Below are 22,295 nucleotides of genomic sequence, written 5' to 3'. Positions count from 1 at the left end.
GCTCTTGGTGTCTTCATCAGTTTCGAATAACCCATAATAATTTACATAAGATCTTTAGTAGGTATGTATGTCATACAGATCCTTTATTTTGTTGCCCACTTTGCTGAGTTGAAGGCTCTCTTCACATCCAGAGTGATCAGCGCGCAATATTTTTTTGTTCATAAACCGTTTTAACTTTCTAATAATCCGCCTGCTTTCTATGTTGCTAATTCCAGGGGTTTTTTTACACTTGCCAATTGCGTCAGCATACGCAGAGCTTGATGTGATGAAGGTTCCTGCAGAGGCTTTATTTCTTTTAAGAAGTAGAATCAATCGCTGGATTTTCCATGGATCGACTAAACACGTATTGTACATTTTTGCGTACAGCTTTTGTTCCAAATTATGGCTTCCTTTAAGACTCTATTTGGTATGCCATCTAATATTTCCTCTTCACTACTAGCAGCGGCCCTACTACTTCGACTCTTGCCTTAAGGTGGTGTTTTGGAAACAAAGTATTGACGACATTTCTCATAAAAGATGCGCTTTTGGGTTGTTGTGCCTTATTTTTGAAATTGGACATGGCATCCAGTTTTTGAGAGACCGGTCTGAAATTTTCCGCGAGTCCTTTTCTCACTAAGAAAATGCTCATTTGTCGGAACGGCCGATTTCGGACCACCATGGGATACAGCTTTATTTTCAATAATCCAAAATCCATGAAGAAAACTAATTCACAGTACTTTCCAAGATCAAAATTCGAGATCACTTAATTACCATCCCTTACAAAGTCTTCAATTTAAAACATCATCCAACTGTTATAACCAGATTGGAGTCATTTACATTGCATCTATAGATAAGTATGTATGAGCTTTGAAAAAAGATTTGAAAACTTTCCGAATATTATTAATTTTTTTGTTTTGTGTTTTTTTTTTTTGTTATTTGAAATATATAATATTTGTTGTGATTAAAAAAGTGGAGGTTTTTCAGCTCACAACTCTGTGAAGAGTGGAGGTCTCGCCTTCTCATTTCAGCTAGCTTTCAAACGCATGTTCTTTGGCCACCCAGACGATACATGGTCTGGGACCGGAAGATGTGAGCTGATTGAGCCACATGTAAAATAATCGCTTCTGCCCACTCCCAAGTGAATGGCAATGAAAGAATTTTCCTCACTTCCTTGAGCAACTACATCCTCCATCTTCCGTTAATCAGAACTTTGTTTCGAAGACCCGAATATTTCTGCGAACTTTGAATAAAACCACAAAGCGAAATCGAAAATATAAGGCTTTTATATTTTTTAAGACTGTAAATTTACACAAGAATTTTTTTAGCTACACAAAAAGTCATAATTTGTTCACAAATACGTGCAAAACGTGATGAAATCTAGGTGATAACAGAAATCAAGCTAAATTGCTTAATTTACAAACCCACATACTTACATACATACATATGGTAGATGTACACATATGTATAGCACGCATAAATATGTAGATAATACTAACATGATATGTATTTATGTATGTAGAAATGTCGCTTTTATCGGTTTGTTTTAAGTTTCGGCATTATGTGGTCCACAAGCGCTACCCTCTCTTCTCTTATCACATAAATAATGAATTTATGTTTATGTATTTATGCAAGTTTTGTATCAAATTAAAATTTCGTAAGTTGTCCTTCAAAACGTTTGTTGACTTTTAATGCTTAACTGGCAAGAATTTGCTGATATAATTTGTGTGCGCACTAAACGGCTCCTATAAAGCCATATAAAGTATAAATGTATGTACATATTGTATACACATATATATTGTATATATGTATGTATGTACGTAGGCTGAAAACATTTTAATGTTTTGTTATAAAATCCGCAAATTTATGTACCGGTTAATGAACTTTGTCATGATCAAGTTTGTTTTTCAAAAATCAAAACCAATTTTTAACTGTTTTATATGAAATTTGAATTTTAGAAGGAGCTTGTATTTACATACATACATAGGGTTAATCGCGTTCACAAAGGGGAGTAAAACAAGCCAAACAAGGAAGAAACGTTTGGACGAAATTGTAGACTGATCGGGATATAAACTTACGTATATCCAGGAATATATCAAGTATACCTAACGTTGGACAGTTATACCAAGTAACATTTATACAAATAGGAAATACTCCAAAACGAACACGTTAACCGCACAACGTACGAAATATGAGGTTACGTAGGTTTCCTGGGATAAATGCGGGTTTTTTTCAGCAATTTTTTTTTCATAAAAAAATTAAATATTTTATTAGAATTTTATTTTGGTTCAAACATGCGCATTAACAAAGAAATTCTGAAATTTTTAGAAAAAATATTTTAAACTCGACAGTGACATTTCCGGTGGCCCCTCGGATGCGCCCGCGTAGGCAGTATAACTTCTTACAAGATAATTTTAAATGAAAAATCCGGGTTTTAGTTAAAACCTTAACGTAGAATTTAGACGAAGTGAAAAAACAGAAAATTATAATAGAAAATTGGGTTTTTGGCAGATATTTTTACAAACAAATTTTAATTTCAGTGAAAATTTCGCGATATTTTGTTTTCAAATAGTTGTAATAAAAAACAAATCTTTCATTCAAGTTTTTAAGAACTGTATCTCAAAGACCTGTGTAAAATTTCACGAAGATCGGTTGAGTAGTTCTGCCTTGGCCAACTTGGCCAACTTGCCAACCGACTTCAAAAACACAGTTTTGAAAAAACAAAACGTTTAAAGTTTTGAGTGACAATAAAAGTGGCCTCGAGCACACAAGTTTTCAAGGCTGTATCTCCAAAACTATTATTAGGGTTAACTTGAAACTTAGGATAATTTTGTAGAGGTGTTGTAGAATTTTATAAGATAATAAAAAATTTGTTGACAAAAATTAAATTTTACAATGCCACCAATTCTTGGAAACCCCATATAAATAATTTGCACCAAAATGGTTGTTGAGGGTTGATTACATAGTTTTCTGCCTTATTTGAAATTTTTGTGTTGACCTTAGATATGACGCAGTAGTTTTTGGTTCCTTTTTTACAACTTTTTGGTTACTTTATTCATAATTGACAATGTAACAATCTGTTAAATAGAGCATTCAAAAGAAACAAGAAATTAACAAGCCAACATGACAAGGGTTAATTTCATTCATTGTATGGAAAGTGAGCAACAGGGGCTGCAGTCTATCATTGAAGAGTAAAATCTGTATATGCGTGTGCAGAAGTATGTCTGCATTTAAAAAATCTTATATGTTAAGGACCTTTTGTCTATTTCACGGTCTATGACATCTAATTAAAGGTATTCAAAGTAAAATTCAATAGTAATTAACATTTTTGCATATTAAAGAGAGTGAAAACTCGATAGCGGAGTATATTTATCAGTCTTTGATAGGAGCGATAATTACTTTTGCAGGGAAAGGGCTGGAAACAGTCGTATCTGTCAGTTCCAGGTAACAGTACACTCTACAGTCGCATTTTCAAAGCATAAAATAAAAAAAAATCGCTTTGTATGGCAGCTATATGCTACAGTTGTCCGATCTGAACAATTTCGTAGAATATTGGAACGATGCTTCAGATAATAAGCTGTGCCAAATTTCATAAAGATACCTTGTAAAATAAAATCAATTTTATTACAAAGATTTGAGTTGGATCGGTCAGTTTGTATGACAGCTATATGCTATAGTTGACCGATATCGACAACTTCGACAAATGAGCAGAGTGCTCAAGACAAAAATACATGTGCAAAGTTTCGAGTCCATATCTCGAAAAAAATTGTGTCTATACAGGCGAACATGGCTAAATCGACTCAGCTTGTCGCGAGAAATATTTCCACATACATATATTTTACACTTTATAGCGTGTCCGACGTTTTATTTTCGGTATTAAAAACATCGTGGCAAACTTAACATAATCTGTTCAGGGTATTATATATCTACATATATAAAACATACTCTACACTTTACCATCTGGTCACTTTATTCGCTTTCATTCCACAACAAAAAACAATAAAACGATAAACTGGTCACCCTAATAAGTGCTGTGCTAGCAAAGCGAACAGCTGATTGCTTAGTTTGTTTTGTTGCTCATGTGTTCGCTTTTACGTGCTTTTGCATTTCTGGCACAAATTTCAACGTTTTCTCGGTATTAATTTGTGGTGAAATTTTAATAAAGACAGTATTTACTATTCCAGGTGGAAAAATAGAGTGAAATATGTTACGCAAAGTGCCATTAATTGTGATTTTGGGCTCAACCGGTACGGGAAAAACAAAGTTGTCGCTGGAATTGGCAGAGCGATACGGCGGCGAAATAATCAGCGCTGACTCTATGCAGGTATGTTAAACGTCAGTGCTTTCGCGACAGGGTTGTTTTATTTATTCAATTTTATTTTTGTGTATAAAGTATGATAATAGTGGAGAACTGTAAGTAAAGGTTAATATAATTTATTTTAGAGGATCATAGTTTAGTTTATTAAACTTAATTAATTAACTTATGAAATTTAAACGTATTTTTTAAAATTTTTTTTTATAAAAAAATACATTAAAGAAATAATAACCCCTGACTTAGTTAAGGGGTTACCTCGAGCAAAAAACGTCTTTTCAGCAATTTGGTTTCTTATATAAAAATGAAGTATTTTATTACATTTTTTTATTGTTACAAATTTACACTACTAACAAAGAAATTCCGATTTTTTTTGAAAAAAAAAACAAATATTGTGACGACATTTCCATTGGCCTCTCGCGAAAAAGATGCTCCCTAACTGGATGATCTAAAGTGAAAAAATTCCTTAATTTAGTTAAAGTCTTAACTTAGAACTTGAAGTAAGGAAAAAACTGAAAATTGTAGTTTTGGCGGACATGTTTACAAAAAAACTATAGTTTCACTGAAAATTTCGATATATTTCGAGTTGTAATAGAAAAAAATCCTTCGTCCAAGTCTTTAAGAATTGTATCTCAAAGAGCTGCGTGAAAGTTCATGAATATCAATTGAGTAGAGAAATCTTGCCAATCAGATTCAAAAACATACATATGTATTTTGTAGAAAAACGCATTTAGGGGGCGCACTTAGCCTAGCTAGCCTCGAGCATACAAGTTCTGAAGGCTGTAGCTCCAAAACTATTACTTGCATTAACTTGAATATTTAGGACAACATTCTAGCTGTGTTGTAGAATTTATTAAGACATTAATTTTTTTTTGAAACGCTTAAACCCATGAAATGATTCAAATGCCCACCAAGGTTACTTTTGCAGTAACGTATTCCACGAACCCCATTTTCGAGTACTCTTCCCACCAAATCAAGTCGTATGTCATGAATAGCTCGCTCAATATTGACTTAGAAAGTTTGAAAATAATCTGGTTTAGTACTAAAGTTACTTCAAATATTCCCACAGTGTTAAATCACAACTTCTTGGAGGCCATTCAATGTCTGAATTTCTTGAAATAATCGAATCTCCAAACTTTTCTCACATTAATTCGGTTGTTGCATGTGTTGTGTGGCACGTAGCCCCGATTTGTTGGAACCAGATATTATCAAGATCAACTTCTTCTAATTGCGGCCATAAAAAATTAGTTATTATCGATCTATATCGATCTCCATTGACAGTAACAGTGCCACCGGCTTCATTTCGAAAGAAGTACGGAACGATGATTCCACCAGACCAAAACCCGCACCGAACTGTCAATTTAAGTGAATGTAATGGTTGTTCATGAATAATTTGTGGATTTAGTTCGCACCAGAATCGATAGCTTTCTTTATTTACCGCACCACTCATATGAAAGTGAGCCTCATCGGAGAAGATGATTTTCCTAAAAAAGTCGTTATATTTGTTAAACTATTCCAAGGCAGCATGACGACGGTCATTGTATAGATGCAAGCCCAAATCATTTTTTAAAATCCGCCAGGTAGTGGTTGGAGACATGATCAATTCTTGAGAACCACTTGGAATTGACAAATCTGGATATCAACCATTGATTTTTTAAGTTTAGTGTAAAGAGAGTGTAACAAATTGCTTCTCAACAAACAGTTGGAAACAGCTGGTGATTTTCACATATGTACATACTAATATTATGCCTTTAGCATATATAGCAAGAGTTTTAGTTAGAATCCCGGTAGCGTCTTAACACCAATTCCACTTAGTATTTTCGAAAAATTTGCAAATTGGCATACAGTTAATGTAAACAAATTTAATTTATGGGCAACATTAAAACCGACATTGATTGCCTTAAATTTCTAATGAAGCACTTGACCACTCGGCCTCTGCACACATTTCGAATATTCATTAATAGGCCGATTAGTGGCAAAAAGCTACTAACCGTCTAAGTGACTAGGATTTAACAATTGCAAAAAATCGTCAGCTAATTGATCTTGCCAATTATAACATACATATGTTAATACATACATATACATATGTATGTGTAAAAATGTTCTTACAGTCGACAAGCCAATTAAAACTGCTTCGAAACACGAGGCATTTAATAAAAAAAAAATTCTAGTTTGACATTCATTATTTACATATATTTTATTTTTATTCATTTTCTTTAAAGGTATTAAGTATGCATTTCTATTAGTCAATTTGACGACCAGATAAAAGCGTTCGAAAAAGAAACGCCAAATAGCGAAACTGAAGTTTAACAAAAAGGCATAGACAATTAAAGATTTAGAGTAGTAAAACCGGCTTAAACTTTCCGGAGTTTATGCTAATTTCGCCACTATAATTATGAACATTTTACGTTTTGTATAAACATTTTAACTTAATTAAACTCGAAAGAATTTTGTGGAGCGAGAGTAACAGGTGACATCAGGTTCATTTCGATTTTTATAACCCATCAATATTTTAGTGATATAGTTGCTTTAATAGGTAGATATTCGAAAATATTCAAAATGAAGCGGCGCTTAATTCATCGAAACTCATATGTCGCTAAAACTTATTTGATCATCTTTAGCTGGGGCTCGTCCACTCAAACCGTACACGAACATGGAAATTGCAGACTTGTTCTCTATTTTTGGTGGATATATCGTCATATTAAATACCGTAATATACTTAATATACTGTAACAAAGTTATTTATATGAATAAAGCGAGTAGTTTGTAGATAATAACTATGTAACGGGATTTTCAATAGCGACGATGACATCATTTCATCACAAAACGACATGCTATCAAACAACCAGTCGAAATTATTAAAACTGACTACCGAAATTCGGAGTTAATGGCCTCAACTTTAACAGCGCTATGTCCAATTTATGGTCGTCATAATCGTCTTGTCAGATCAACAATTGATAGTCTAGTGTACAAATTTGAATCCACAGCCACAGTACAAAATGTTCCCGTGCCAGCGAGCCAAAGAAGTGATTGTAGTGTCGAGAATATTGCTGTCGCTAGCGCATCAATTGAGGAAGACCCAAATCAGTCTCACACGTCGTTCTCAAGCGTTGGGTATCTCTGTCACGCCGTTGTGGCGAATTTTGAGATTTTGGTATACATCCTTACAAGTTCTGAACTGAAGATGCTTGACCACCACAATCGTCGTATTTTCGTGAATTGGGCTGAGCAACAACTTGAAAATGATCCGGATTTTCATGGAAATCATCTTCAGCGATGCTGCTCATTTCTGGTTGAATGACTTCGTCAATAGGCACAATATGCGTTATTAGTCACGCAGCAAGCCACACGTACTCCATGAGTCACCATTGCATCCCGAAAAACTTACAGTTTGGTGTGGTTTATGGGACGGCGGCGTTTTTAGGTCGTACTTCTTTCGCAATGATCAAGACCGACACGTTACTGTGAACGGGAAACGCTACCGCTTAATAATAATGGATGGATGATATGGACTTGTGCAATATGTATGTGGTTCCAACAGAACGGTGCCACAAGTCACACAGCGAATATCACAATCGATTTATTGAAAACCAAGTCTGGTTAACGTGTAATCTCACGAAATGGCCCAGTCAGTTGGCCGCTTCGGTCATGTTATTGTTGAATATCGAACGTGAAATTGCAGCAGTATCGGCCGATATGTGCTTGAGAACCGTCGAAAAGTGGTTTAAGCGTATGGACTTCTGCCAACGTGCTCTTGGTGGTCATGCAAAAGAAATCGAGTTCCATACATAATAGAATCGAATGTACTTTCGCAGGGATAAAGAATTTCATCGATTTTCCAAACCTTTTTAAAAACCCGTTATTTCTTCGAAAACTCAATTTTGTTCTATAATTGATATGAGACAGAGAAAAGGCTGAAGGCATTGTTATGGAACTGCTCAACACTTAAATTGATGTTTTGACTACGGTGAGTTACAAATTAAGACCATGAACGACACGTCTAAGAAATACGGTTTGAGCGGGCAAAAGAGACCTCGTCTGAACATGCACATACAAAAGTCGTATTTCTCTCCAGAAAACGCCTCAAATAAGACCTCAGAAAGAAATTCAATAAATAATAAATAAAAATAATTTTTACCTTTTTATCTAATGTAATTCTTGAGATGTTCCACTAGCCTAGGGCCAAACTATGCCGGCTGGACAGTGCAAAAGTATAATGTGTTCAATGACATTTGTTTTTAGTCAAACTATAGAACTTAACTGTTTCTTATGTTTATAAATGGATTGATCAAAGTAACTTGAGGAGTATTGTCTTTAGCATTGTGTAATCAAGGTGCTTGTTCGAGTTGTTCTGGCAGAGCTCTTAAATTCAGTTCTTTAGGAAATATAGGAGAGCTCTGGAATTGAGTCTTATAGGAAAGTGTCTCGATAAAATTGTAATGCGTCGACCACAAGAAAAAACACAAACTGACTCCTTCCTATATGATCTAGATCCTAGAACTTTGAGAGTAGAATTTGTGTTTTATTTTCCCCATCGAAGGACCATTCGTACGATTTTTTTTACGATTATAGCTAAAATTATTATTRTTGTATTTTATTTATTAAACTTTCCAAACCAAAAAAACGCTACACGAATATTTAACAGAGCTTTAAATACAGACATTTATATAAGTATGTATATGTATACATTTATATACATATATGTATGCATGTACTATGTACTTTTCAATTAAAATACGCTTTTTTTCTTCTAATTTATGTGTGTGAAAAACTGGTTTGTCGTATATATTCTTCTTATATAAAAATTTTTGCTTTCATTAGGATAAAAAAAATCCACTCAAACCAGAAGTTAATTTGGAAATTTCGGGTTTTTATATTTGATTTGAAATGTTTATTCAAATTGTCACACATTTCACACCATTCAAACACGGAAGTGTTTTTATGGAAATATCATCTGAAGATTCAGTTCATACCTAAAACAAATTAAACAAACACGCACAAACGCACTGGCATTTATGTTTGTTATTTATGGGTATGTACTGGTTGAAGATGAGCAATAAGCTCAGCTAAGAGTTTCGTATTTCAATTTTATTTTATGCATGCTGACCGCTGACCATACTGAGTTGCACTATGGAATCGATCAAATTAGTCGAATTGATTGCGTTTAACAATTTCAAGCTTGTCTTTATTAGTATTATGTACATATGTATGTTATATGGTTAGTATATAAAGTTTATCATATCGAGCGTAGTCTGTCCAAACTACTTGTATAATGTTTGCGTATCAAATTCAATGTGTTTAAATCATTAACGATTTTTATGGTAGAGTACAAAGCCAAACAATCCTTGAAATTGTTTGTCCAAACAAGTTTCGAAACGAAAAATGCTCTGCAAAAAATAGTCTCTTACAATTTTTTCGTACCCTAAGTTAGGTTAGGTAAATAGACTGATATTCGTGAGACTACGATTAAACCCACTTGTCGCTACGACAAAGGGGCAAAAACTGTTTGTTCCGTCTTAATGGGATTTGGGTATGGGTGTCCCTTCTTGCAAGCTCATCGGCTTTAAAATTTTCGACGATTCCACTGTGTTCAAGCATTCAGACGAGTTGTATATGGAAGTAGCTTAAGCTCTCTCGGAGCCTCCTTGTATTCGGTTTCCCGTAGTCTGATAGTAACCTCCGTTGAAGTGCATTGCCGGTTTTGTGGACGGGTGCTATACATATATACCAGGTTAATCGTTCAGGCACGTGTTGCTGAAGACCGCAATTTGTCAATTCCTGGACGTTGTCATGAATTGGGAACGTCTCAAGCCAAAACCTTTTGAGAAAGGCTTTGGCCTTGCGTTCTTATACAATTTTTCTAAGTTAAGAACTGAAGCAATTGGACTACCGTAAACGTCGTGAATTTGTTGATTATTTTTTGGAACAGCGCGAATACTATAACGATTTTTTTAAGAAGATCATTTCTCCGATGAGGCTCACTTTCATCTGACTCCTGCGGTAAATAAACAAAACTATCGACAAAGAGGATCCAGAATTTATCCAGAAACAACCATTACATACATCTAAATTGATAGTAAGGTGGGGTTTTATATCAATCGTACTTTTTTCGAATTGGAGTTGGAAACACTGTTACTGTCAATGGAGAGCGGTATAGACCGATGATAACCAACTTTTTATGGAAGAAGTTAATCTTGACAACATTTGCTTCCAACAAGACGAGGCTACGTGACACAGCCACACAATAATCAAATTATAATTAAAATTTTTTAGATTCCTTTATATTAAGACACAATATCTAACGACTTTACTGAGCTTTACTGAGCGCCCTCAACCATAGAACAGTATTGGTTTAACTACGGTTTAGTAAAACCAAAGCACAAATCTAGGTCAGAGTAAAACATTAACAGCAACAGAAGACAATCAATGTCTTCCTCTCCTCAATATTGTGCTTCCATAATAGGTTACTATCAAGAATGACCCAATACTTCTCCTCATCGAAAGAGTTCGTAAATCTAAACATTTAAGGATATCTCTTTTTTCGTTCGTTTCTTTTAAGTCAAGTTTTTTTCCTTATGTACAAAATTCAATGCAAAAAATCCGTTTAAATTGCAAGCAACCTCTATTTACGAATATTTTTTTTTTCATTTCTAGGTATATGCCAAACTGGACATTGCTACCGCAAAGGCTACCAAAGAGGAACAGTCTCGAGCCAAGCACCATCTCTTGGATGTAGCGACACCGAGTGAACCATTTACTGTGGTCAGTTTTCGCAATGCCGCTTTACCAATTGTATCCTTTTTATGCTAAACCAATATATTGAAAATACTCCTCTGCAAACACCCACATTTGGATCATAGAGTGAGTATTCTCCAGAATTAGTACAAGTAAATTTTTATTCTCTTGCAAACTGTTGCTACAGAGTGTAATAGCATAGAGTATAAAATGTTCGGCTGCACCCGAACTTAGCCCTTTCTTACTTATTAATTATATGCATTTGTTCATACAATTCTTCAAACATAAATATGGACTTGTATATTTATATATAGCGTACATACATATGACATAAATAATATAACATAAACATTTTTATATAAAATAGATGTACATAAATATATACATACGTACGCACCCTTACCTTTTATTGCCTGCACATATTTAATTTCTTTCAATTAAACGTATGTGGGATAATTTAAACACTACGATCGAATAACAAAAACAACTTAATATCACCAATATTGATAAGATTCTCCCTAAACTTAGATTTACTACTACATATGTACATATGTATGTGCGTTCAGAACGCGCAGTTAGGAATCTTTGAGTAAAAGCAAATTTTACATGCAAAATTACATGCTGAAACATGTTTGCCAAACCAACACATTTGCTTTGCTAAATTGCATTTGCACACCTTCACTACTATTAATTAACACAGACTTTCACTTTACATTGACAAATTCTAATAATTATTAAATTATTTTCATAAAACTCTACTAAATTATTAATGTATTATTTTTCCACAAACTTTAATCGCGATCACGAACCGACGCGCACTTACCGACACACGACTATTAAACAGAGAATGTTAACGAATATATTCTATTAACATTCGGTTATTCTGTTGCACTTATAGTATAATTTTGTGCAGTGCTCCTCGCTTGCTTCATGATGGCGAGACAACAACTGCGTTTATATTATATGTGCAAATAAGTAAAATGTATTTACACTGTTGAGCATACTGTAACGACATTACAGGAGATTACTCGACAGGTTTGCTGTAACATAAAACGAACAAGTTACATACATTGTTCAAACGAACAGGGATAGAACAGCAATTCAACATAGTTTGTTAACATCAATGCTAGTAAGGAGTGACTGATTTGTTTTTATATCCTTGAAACATGTTGCAGTTTTTGTTCAGAAAAAAATTTCTATTTGACTAAACCAGACCGATAAAAATATATACAACTTTTTATATCCTTAACTTATTTCCTTTTTTGGCGATTTGTCCTAAAAATATTTATTTATAAATTAAAGCACTTAAAGATGGAATATTTAAAAATCATAAAAATTATTTTAAAACGCCATTATAGTGCCACATATGAATTCGTTTATTTTGGTCTGGTCAGTATTTTTTTTTTGTTTTTGTAATCTCTGCGGAATTCGTTGTCCCAGTTTTCCCAACAAGTCAACAGTGTATTCAAATCTTCAGGCATTAATCTGCACGCAACAAGAAAAACTTTTGCTTTTGGAAAATCTAAAAATAACGGGTTGCCACAGTTGAAAATTATTAATGTCATCACACACACCCATCCACGCACATCAAGAAAACGGTGAAATGGTGAAGTTGTACGCCGTGGTGACAGACAGCAGCAGATATGCTATTCCCATCGTGTGACAAATGTTGTCATACAGTGAATATAAATAAACAGAAACAAAAATGTGTGTACCAGAAGATTTTCCCGACGGACTTGTCACAATATCATATCTGAGTATGCTTTGCGTGTCCGCACATCAAGTGGACGGCGATGGCAATCATACTTGTGTACATACTTGTACATATAGGGTGGTTCAATCTTACTTAAGAGACCAACTTTTCAAATTTTCGAAATTATTAAAAGCGCTACGTCCAATCTATGGTTGTCATAATCGTTCTGTCAGATCAACAATTGAGTGTCTAGTGGAAACATTTTAATGCCCAGTCGTAGTACAAAATGTTCCCATGATAGGGCGGCAAAGAAGTGCCTCAACTGAGGAAGATCTAAATCAGTCTCTCAAGTCGTCGTTGTGGTGAATTTTGCGAAAATATCTTCGCCTACATCCTTACAAGATCAAATTGACGATTATTCAAAAACCCGTTATATACAGAACATGCAGAAAAGCTTTTATACCAATTGGATCAATTATCATACTTGCCACCTCTGCAAAACACATAACAAACTGCCACTTTCTGAGACAGCTTCGGCCTTTAGACGATCCCCAGATGCTGCTTAATAAAATCGTAGATCTTTTCCACACAAGTATTGCTGGAGCTATATATCCAATCTTGGTTTACGAAATAACTTTGAATATTTTCTGGATATAATATAGCATAGTTTTCCAAACAGTTTAGCAGGCATAAACTGCCAATGCCTGAATAGCATACAATTTAAAAAATATATAAAATATATGGACCACCCTGTATGTAGAGTACAGCACGATCACTTCAGTAATAGTTTTGCAGCATTTTCATCTCTCATCAACCGAGTGTTTCTGAGATTGTGGCGCTGACTTTGTCAGCAGATATTTAGTAAGCAATATTTTATTCTTAAATATTTATAAAAATGCAACAACAACATTTATGAAATTGGCTGTTGATATACATACATACATAGCTTGATTTGTTACAGTTTTTTAGGAAATAAAAAAAAGCAAATCTAAAACATACATACAACAAGTATTATAGTAAATTAAAACGATTTCGAATTTGCAACAATTAAAAGAGACGCTGGCGACATGGGCGCCAAAATTGGCTGAACTTTTAGTGTGGGCGTTGCTGTGGACTTCTTCGTATACAATATAGCAATTAGTTCATTTATAATATGTAATACATATATATTTCTTTATTCTAAATATGTCTAGATTTTTTCCACAAGTGCTATACAAATGTGGATCGCCCTTATTAAATTATCTTCCGATATAATATATATTACTCAATATAGGAAATATAAACCTTATAAAAAGGCCTAAACCGATGCTATCCAATTTTGAACACTAATAACGCCATGCTCTTGTTGAATTTTTCCTAGATATCTGTCTTATTGAGCGATAATATAATAAATGTTAGGTTCGGGCGATATACATACATATATTAGGTGCTATGGGTAGTATGTGGTAGGTAGGAGTGATGAACTCATGCGTTCAATTAGCGCATATTTTCCTCATTTTTTGTCGGGTTTGTAATTTTGATGGGCATTCACAAAGAAATGGAAAACAAATTCCGTATTCCCTTTTAGCTTGCAGCGACGACAAATATTGTTAAAAGCAGGTGAGTGTCAAAATAACCACCGAATGTAATACACTTCTGCGAACGATTTTTGAAGTCCTCGAAACACTTTTCATAAGCACTCTTTGAAATGGCCTTCAGCTTCTTCAGTGAGTTTTGATTTATCTCTTCGCTCGACTTTTCATTTCAGTTTGGGGGACAAAAACAAAATCACACGGAGTCAAATCTGGTGAATACGGCAGTAGATTGACAGTGTCCATGGCGCTTTTGGCTTAAAATTTGGTCACAAGCGTGGCTCGATGTGATGGTTCTTTATCATCGTGTAAAATTCTTGAATTGTTCTTTCACAATTCCTTCTGTCGCGCCGGAACAAATTCTTGTTGAACCAAACCACGAATATTCAAAAAAAAAAAAAAATAATAATAATAAACAAACAATGAACATCACCTTGATTTTCGAGCGGCTTTGGCGTGGCCTTTTTAGTTTCGGCTCGCTTTTTCTCCTCCATCCCGATGGCTGTTGACTTGTTGGCATGTGACACTCATAAGTCCATATCTCAACGACAGTTATAATGCTCTCTATGAATGTGGGTTCCGAATTGTAACGATCAAGCATGTCCAAAGAGACCTGCTTACGGTACTTTAACGGAAAAACAGCTTTATCGGAAATTGTTTCGAACCTACCTATATCCACCAAAATCGTTCGAACGGACTGATAAAAGATCTACACTTATGGACTCCCTTGCCATCTCTCTAAATACTAACTTATGAATTTCAAGCATCATACCTTCTTTTTCCCTTTCGTCCTTGAAGGCTTTATACTATTTGTTGGGAAAATTCTACCAACTTAGCAAAATACATTTTTTTGAAACGTCATTTGCTCGGAGAATTTAATTACAGGTTGTTTGTCACTAATTATTCCAAAACCTATTTAATAAACCCCATATCTGCTTTGTTATCTGGAAGCTTGTTATTGATTTCTATCTGCTCTGAGCTAGTCCTTCAAACTGAATATAAAAATCTGTTTTAATCGTTGCCAGCAGCCGTAGTATTAACTCTGTCTCAGATTCGTCTAAAGAGACTCTTAACTTTACCAGCTCGTCTGCTTTTTCGTTCCCGAAAATGTTCCTGTGACCAGGAATCCAAATTATAGACAAACGCAGTTGACCTTTAGAAGAACAAGTTGACCTGTAGCGTAGACAAGGAAAAAAATGCCGTAGTTATTCAAAAGAACTCTGCAGGCATTCTTTATACTTAGTACGTCCGCTTAGAAAATTTTAATTGAGTTTGGTAGTCCATTAGGTGGAGATATAGACTTATTTCACCAATTTCTTCAAAGGGTTGCCTCCTTTCAGTGCACCTATGTGTTAAGATATGGATATTATTACCGGTATTTAAATTCCTTGCGGACTAAGTATCACCTTTTTGCGACGATAGACCCGTTTAATTTGGTAAAAGTCTTTTTCGAAATGAAATGTTGTTGTGGTGGGATTCTATTCCGAATAAAATTTGTTTTAAGAGAATGCAAATCTTTTGAGCGTACTTATACTAGGAGCTTCTCGTACAATTTGCTGAGCTGTTCGGAAAATCAAGGTGAACTCGAATAGTTGGTGTACAATCTCGGTCTATATCCCTCAGAGACTTAGGCGTCAATTATATTTTCATACAATATTACAATATAAAAGCATATTTTGTCACATTTGCTTACTCGGTATAATAAATTTTGAAAATTTCTTATTTTGTATGTTATAACCTTTGATCGTTCAGATAATCAATATGCATAAGTTTAAGTTCCCGCTCAAGGGCCAACTTGAAAATATTCAAAAACTCGTATCATAAATAAATCACTTCCAAAAAAGCCAAAAACTTCGCTCACACCACCACTTACCCCACCACTTCCGCCTGTTTTGACAACATGCAGCGTTCTTTTAATTTTACCATACTCTGCTGATAAATGCATACATATGTATGCATGTGTGTGTAGTGCCTTCGGCTAAGCATATACCACGTATAGTTGTTTAATATTTGCAGCACACTTCAATAGTGTCCAACAGCAACGGAAATGTCTGTTTAACAATTTGTGATTCATTAAAGAAGCTACACTTCTTTCGCTCATTTCGAAACTCACATTCCGAAAACTTGATTGACAGCGAAATAAAAACAACAAAAATATATTTCATAAAAACATATGGACATAACGACCGGTATGTATGTATGTGTGTGTATGTTTGTGCTCAAAACTAAAGTTATGCTTTCTGCCGTTCATCGGCCAATTTGAGGAGATATTTTGGATAAAACTTGGCAGAAATGTGCAATGGTTATCAATAATTATTATTTTTATGGGAATATACCATATTTGATTAACAAATGTAATGAGAAACTAACGAATCTCAAAAACCAAATATATTGATAGATATCACCTCCTGCGATTAATATAGCCCAGTTCCCCAATAATATAATATAATATAATATATATTTTTGATTCCATTTCCAACAGGCTCTCTTACGCGAAGTTTAGACATTGGCAGGACCCCTTTCAACAAAAAACGATAGTAGTGTGGTATATAAAGGCTGATCTATTTCCAGGTTGCCTATTTTCTTCTTTTTTTTTTTAACAAAAAGCACAGAAAGTTCAAATTTAATGGAAACGTTATCTTTCATTGGAATGAACATTATTTGCGTTTATTTTTTGAAGATTATCTCTTTCAAATGTTGGCCGTGGTCCGTTGAGTCCAATTTTCGATAACTCGAAAATTTCGACTGATAACTAAAATGACACGTATGATATTTTGCTCCAAGGCCAGAATAGAATCGGGTTTTATCCACATGGACTTTAGACTTTTCATATACCCACAGGAAAAAGTCGAGGTGTGATATCACACGATCTTGGTGACCTATCGACCGGCTCAAAACGTGAAATTGTCTCCTCACCGAAGTATTCTCTCATTAAATCCATTGGTTGATGCGATGTGTGGGCGGTGGCGCCATCTCGTTGAAATCAAATGTCTTCGAGATCACAAGCTTCAATTTCAGTCAACAAATAGTCGGTTATCATGGCCCTATAAAGGTCGCCACTGACAATTACTTTCTCATCGGCATCATTTTTGAAAAACCGATGATTCCACCGTCCCACAAACCAGAACAATCATAGATTTTTGTCTCAAATGCGTCAAGTTTGCTTGTTTACTTCCCATTGAGCAAGAAATGGACCTCATCGCTAAAAAAAAAAATTTGGCGCGAAAACGTCGGATCTTCTTCGAACTTCTCGAGAGCCTATAGAGCGAAACGATGTCGAAGAAAAGGTCTTGACTGTATTTTGTACGCTGTCAATTTAAGATATCGAAATACATCGAATCATTCCGTACGTCAGTAGGGTTTCTGCGAATGGCACCGAATTGTGTAGTTTTAGTACTCTTCAAAGTTAAAAAGAAGTATAGATTTTGAAAGCAGCTTTTTGGAGAGGAGGTCAAGTAATCCACTTGTAACTGGTGGTTTCTTTCGACGCGTGGTTTTCAATGAGGCAATGCTTTTTTCGGAGTTGGCCTTTTAGATGTTACTTGATTTATACTCAGTTTTGGTCTGCGAGCTTACAAAATCCAAAAAGTTCAAAAATTGGAGCTGAACGAATATCAAGCGCGTCGAACGTTCGTTGAATGGACCAGCGATTCCAATTTTTATTTAAAGTTTATTTTTAAAAATTTGTTCAGTCATGAAACTGAGCAGACAAAAGTGTTTGGGTGAATGGCATGATAATAAGCAGTATTATTCCATTTTGAATGATGATAGTCCACAAGCAATTGCTGAGGCGAGGTTGGAACGTCTCACAAAATCACGGTTTCTTGTGTTCTATAGGAGAAAGATCATTTGCTAATATTTTTTTTTTTTTTAGRAAATGAAGCCGGCCATAATGTTATAGTCAATAAGGAACGTGGTAAAGCCATGAGTAGTTTCTTTTTCGTGTCTGAATTGGAGGATGTTGATGAGGGCAAACTTTAGTTCCTTGTTCTTGTGAAATCCGTAGATACCCCATACATTTTTGGACCTTAATTGATTCCGATGCCCTCTACAAATGTAATAAACAGATTTTCGAAGAAAAAAGGATTTTGGAATTCAGTTAGTTAGTCTATTATTTTGGCTTATATACTCTCAATCCTTCCAATGAGTTGTAGTTACGCTTGCTTCGCTCTATCCTTTGGTAACTTTATAACGATAAGATCTTTTTCAGAAGAAAAATTACACGCTGGTTGTTTTTGCTATTCGGCTTAAGGTTCGTGAGATTCCGTTACCTACTTCATTTCCAATATGACAGTTTTAGAAGACAATGAAATTTCCTCAGATATCCGTTATGCGTACTATTGGCCAGTTTGGTTCGTAAGCTCTTCTCTGCCGTATTCAATTCTATAGTACGGATATACGACAAGACAATTAAGAGAATGTTTATAAAATTTAATTTTTTTCTATAAAATATTTCGTTCGACTTCCAAATATCTATCGAATTAGACGAAACCTAACGGAGAGTAATCATGTAATATCTTTTCTTATATCGAGGTCTCCACCGTCAATTCATTCAAAAACCTTTTCAACTAAAAAAACTGACAAACACACAGCCTTACACTAATTAGCGAAAATCTTAAAGCATGTAAGGCTGGAGAGCTCATAAAATCAATTAATGAATTGAAAGTGAATGCATTAAAGAATTGATTCAAATATTCAAATTAACGCACACATAAGTGGAATGCAAAACGAACAATCTTCATTTGTCATAATCGACAAATGTGTTCCAGGAAYGGAGAAACTCGAAAGGTGAAGTATTGTAGCCTAAAACGTGCGTCCCGCACGAGATGGACGCAGGGATGCAGATAATGATCGTTTATGGCATGCGTGCATTTTGTTGTTGTTGTTGGTGTATAACGTCCGGCTCACAGCTCATAAAGCCTTCACACCATAAATAAGAGGCGTTCCAAAAACAAAATCTCTCATGAAACAATGCAGGCAGAAGAACAGCAGAAATGATGGGCTTTTAAGATGTTGTCACTTTCAGCACTTTCCAGTGTATGGGTCCCCACGATGATTTCGGCAAATCGCTAATGAAATGCAATCGAGAGTTAACATATCAACTAATTAAGATTTAAGTTGAGGTCGAAATGACGCGGTTCAAGTTGAAAGACACAAAATACCAAAGAGTCGAAGAGTCGAAGTAATAAATACAAAGTCATTGTCATCAGCGGTTTAAAGTGTGGGCACCGGCTACGGCCCCCCGCAAGATACTTAAACTTACTTTTTGAATTCAACGGGCAAATAAAAAACACCAACGAACGCCATGAGTTGCAGGCAAATCAACGCAATGCGCTGAAAAAAACGTAACTGAAGAATATGTAAACAAAAAATCTGGCGGGTAAAAAGTGCATAAACAAAACAATAAAACAAAAAGCAAGAAACGCGCAGACGTCAAAGTCGAGTGGAAGAAACAACAGAAAACCGAAAATTCACAGCTTTTTAGCGTCTTGCGGCGAAGCGTCGCTGCGTCAGGCAGCTGGACGGTCGATCAGTCAGGTAGCCAGTCAAGCGCARGCAGGCAGATCGCGACTGCGCGCAAACCTTGTGCAAGTTCAAAAACCTGTATGAATGAGTCAATCGGTAAACAAAACGAAAGCCAGACACAGTCACAGCCTGCGCGCCAGCGACGTGTGTTGCATTAGGCGATGCGCGGCAGACGTCTTGAAAACAAAGAAAAATGAAAAACAAAAAATAAAAAAAAATAAAAGCAGAAGAAAGGCACGAAAAACAAAACAGCCGCAATGCCGGTTGGACGCCGGGTCTGGCTGAGTAGACAGACGCGGCACGCCGATGCGGCCGGCTTTTTGGCCGTGGTTCCACTTAAGCAATTCGCTTTTGAATAAACAAACCGCATTGCATGCGCACTCAGAGTTCAAACATGCGGACAGACGGACGGACGGAGGGCGGAAGAGATAAGCCAACAGCCGCACAGACGCATCAGCGAATTCGCTTGCAACAAACGCACACACGTGTATACCACATATAGGCATAAACAATCGTGAGCATAACAACTGCAGTATTCAGTTGTTTTTGTTTTGAGATCATAACTATGAAAAGAAAGGGTTTGTTCGGAAAGTAACAGGTGCGCGCATTGACTGGATTCGGTAGAGGGCGTTCCCAGCTAACGAACGAGCGACTGGTCAGTTGTCTCCGAGCACTTCGAGAGTCTAGACAAATATTTTCGCGCGACGTGTTTCTGTGAGTGGTGCCAGCCGAAAATGCAGCGTTCGTTAGAGCAGAGGAACGTGACTAAATTCTGTATGAAATTCGATAAATCTGCGACAGAGTCGTGTGATATGATCAATGATGTTGCTTTAACAAGAAGTGGTCCGACAAGATATCGCAGCCGATTAGAAGTTGCACCACGACAACGAACCGGCTCTCCCCGCCTTTCTTGTGAGCAGCTACATAACCAAAGCCCGCGGCCCAATATTCTCGCAGCCACCCTACAGCCCAGATGTTGCCCCCAAACTTTTTTTTTTTGTTTTTTCTTGCCTGAAAAGGCCGATGAAAGGGGATCCAAGCAGCATGCACCTCGGCTCTGAAGGCTATTCCGGAGAATGCCTTCCGTGACGCCTTCCATGCTTGATCGCACTGGCAGCGCAGCATCGACGTAGAAGTAGCCTATTTGTTGAATTTTATTGAAAGTTTTAAAGAGTGGTTCAATAAATTTTTTAAATCTACTCAGTCCTAGTACTTTCCGGATAAACCCTGTACATACATATCTCGGTCAAACTCCAAGGAGAAGCAGGAAATTATGTAAAATAAGTGTATTCAAAAGCTGCTACTGTATTCTAAAAATCATTAAATGTTGAAAATATCCTCTGTGGTGGTGACCTTATAGACATATTCTTCTAAATGGTAATAATTTGGTAATATAACCTATAAGCCTCTCTTCAAAATACCGGCTCTCTATAGAAGCTTGTACTGCACACAGGAAACTCAACAGCGCTTTTGACGATCGCAAACTGTTAGGTTCCTGTCAAACTTCTACTTCATAGCCCTACAGAAAATGATCGTTTAATGATGTATTTCCAATGTTGTGATGAAAGATTGGGAAGATAAGTTAAAAAACACTTTTAATAACAGCGCTCTGCTTATGGTGTCATTATTTCTCTCGCAGCTGTAAGCACATACTTGTGAGCGAGCGAATAGAACATACGCCGATCGGCTAGTCATGCTACCGACACAAAAGTGTTATACTACAATCACACATACACACAAACACATGCATTATTTGTTTGTGCACATTTGTTTGTATGTGTATACGTTGCAGCCACAGTGTAAACATTTATTAATGTTTTCATTCTGTAGCCGCCATTGTTGTTGTGGCTGTCGGTTTTCGCTTTTTTTGCTGCTTAAACGCTTAACTTACCGCAGTAACGTCATTGCAAACAGACGCGAAAGGAAACACAAAAAAATGTGAAAATCATATTTTAACACTATCCTTACACAAATAACCGAAAAACATGCAAGCAAAAAAAACAAAATCGAAAATATGAAAAACGAATTCGTATTTATTTGCTTGGGTACAAACATTGCAAAATATTACTTACTTACTCTTGACCGATAAAGCAATGCCTATAAACAAATGCATAACTTGGAAGTTAATATTGTGAAGTATTGAATGGAGTGGACCTTCTTCTTACATAAACCTCTTACTATACTTGTTTGTGAGACTTCAATCGGTTGCTGCTTCGATAGAGACATTTTCGGACACTCTCGTTTCCTAATGGTTTACTTATACTTTCCACTTCCAATATTCAGGATATAGACGTTTTTATTGTTCATGTCTGTCCCTACAGACTTTACCTAGCATCTATTGTGACTCGGCGCCCACTTGATCAATTTGAAGCCAAATGTCACCGAGAGCACGAGCTTCTATATTAGGCATTAACTAATCGATTATCGTGGCGCGATAACGCCATCATTTTTAAAGAAATATGGACCGATGATTTCACTGACC

General features: G+C 35.7%; 1 protein-coding gene across 2 annotated transcripts in view; it reads left to right on the top strand.

Annotated features, from left to right (window-relative positions):
• Positions 1–4,054: 4,054 nt before the first annotated feature.
• Positions 4,055–22,295, top strand: part of LOC108972412 (tRNA dimethylallyltransferase, mitochondrial) — a 130,054-nt gene continuing 111,813 nt past the window's right edge. For both annotated transcript variants that reach the window (XM_018939349.1, XM_018940158.1), the window contains exons 1-2: positions 4,055–4,300; positions 10,943–11,080. In XM_018939349.1, the coding sequence (XP_018794894.1) occupies positions 4,181–4,300; positions 10,943–11,080 (258 nt within the window). In that variant the 5' untranslated portion in view covers positions 4,055–4,180. The remainder of the gene's footprint in view (positions 4,301–10,942; positions 11,081–22,295) is intronic.

The sequence above is a fragment of the Bactrocera latifrons genome, unplaced genomic scaffold (genome assembly GCF_001853355.1).
Source record: "Bactrocera latifrons isolate USDA-ARS-PBARC rearing strain unplaced genomic scaffold, ASM185335v1 scaffold_0, whole genome shotgun sequence".
NCBI classification, from domain to species: domain Eukaryota; kingdom Metazoa; phylum Arthropoda; class Insecta; order Diptera; family Tephritidae; genus Bactrocera; species Bactrocera latifrons.
The sequence above is the reverse complement of the archived record's forward strand: the minus strand, read 5'-3'. Positions and strand labels throughout refer to the sequence as shown.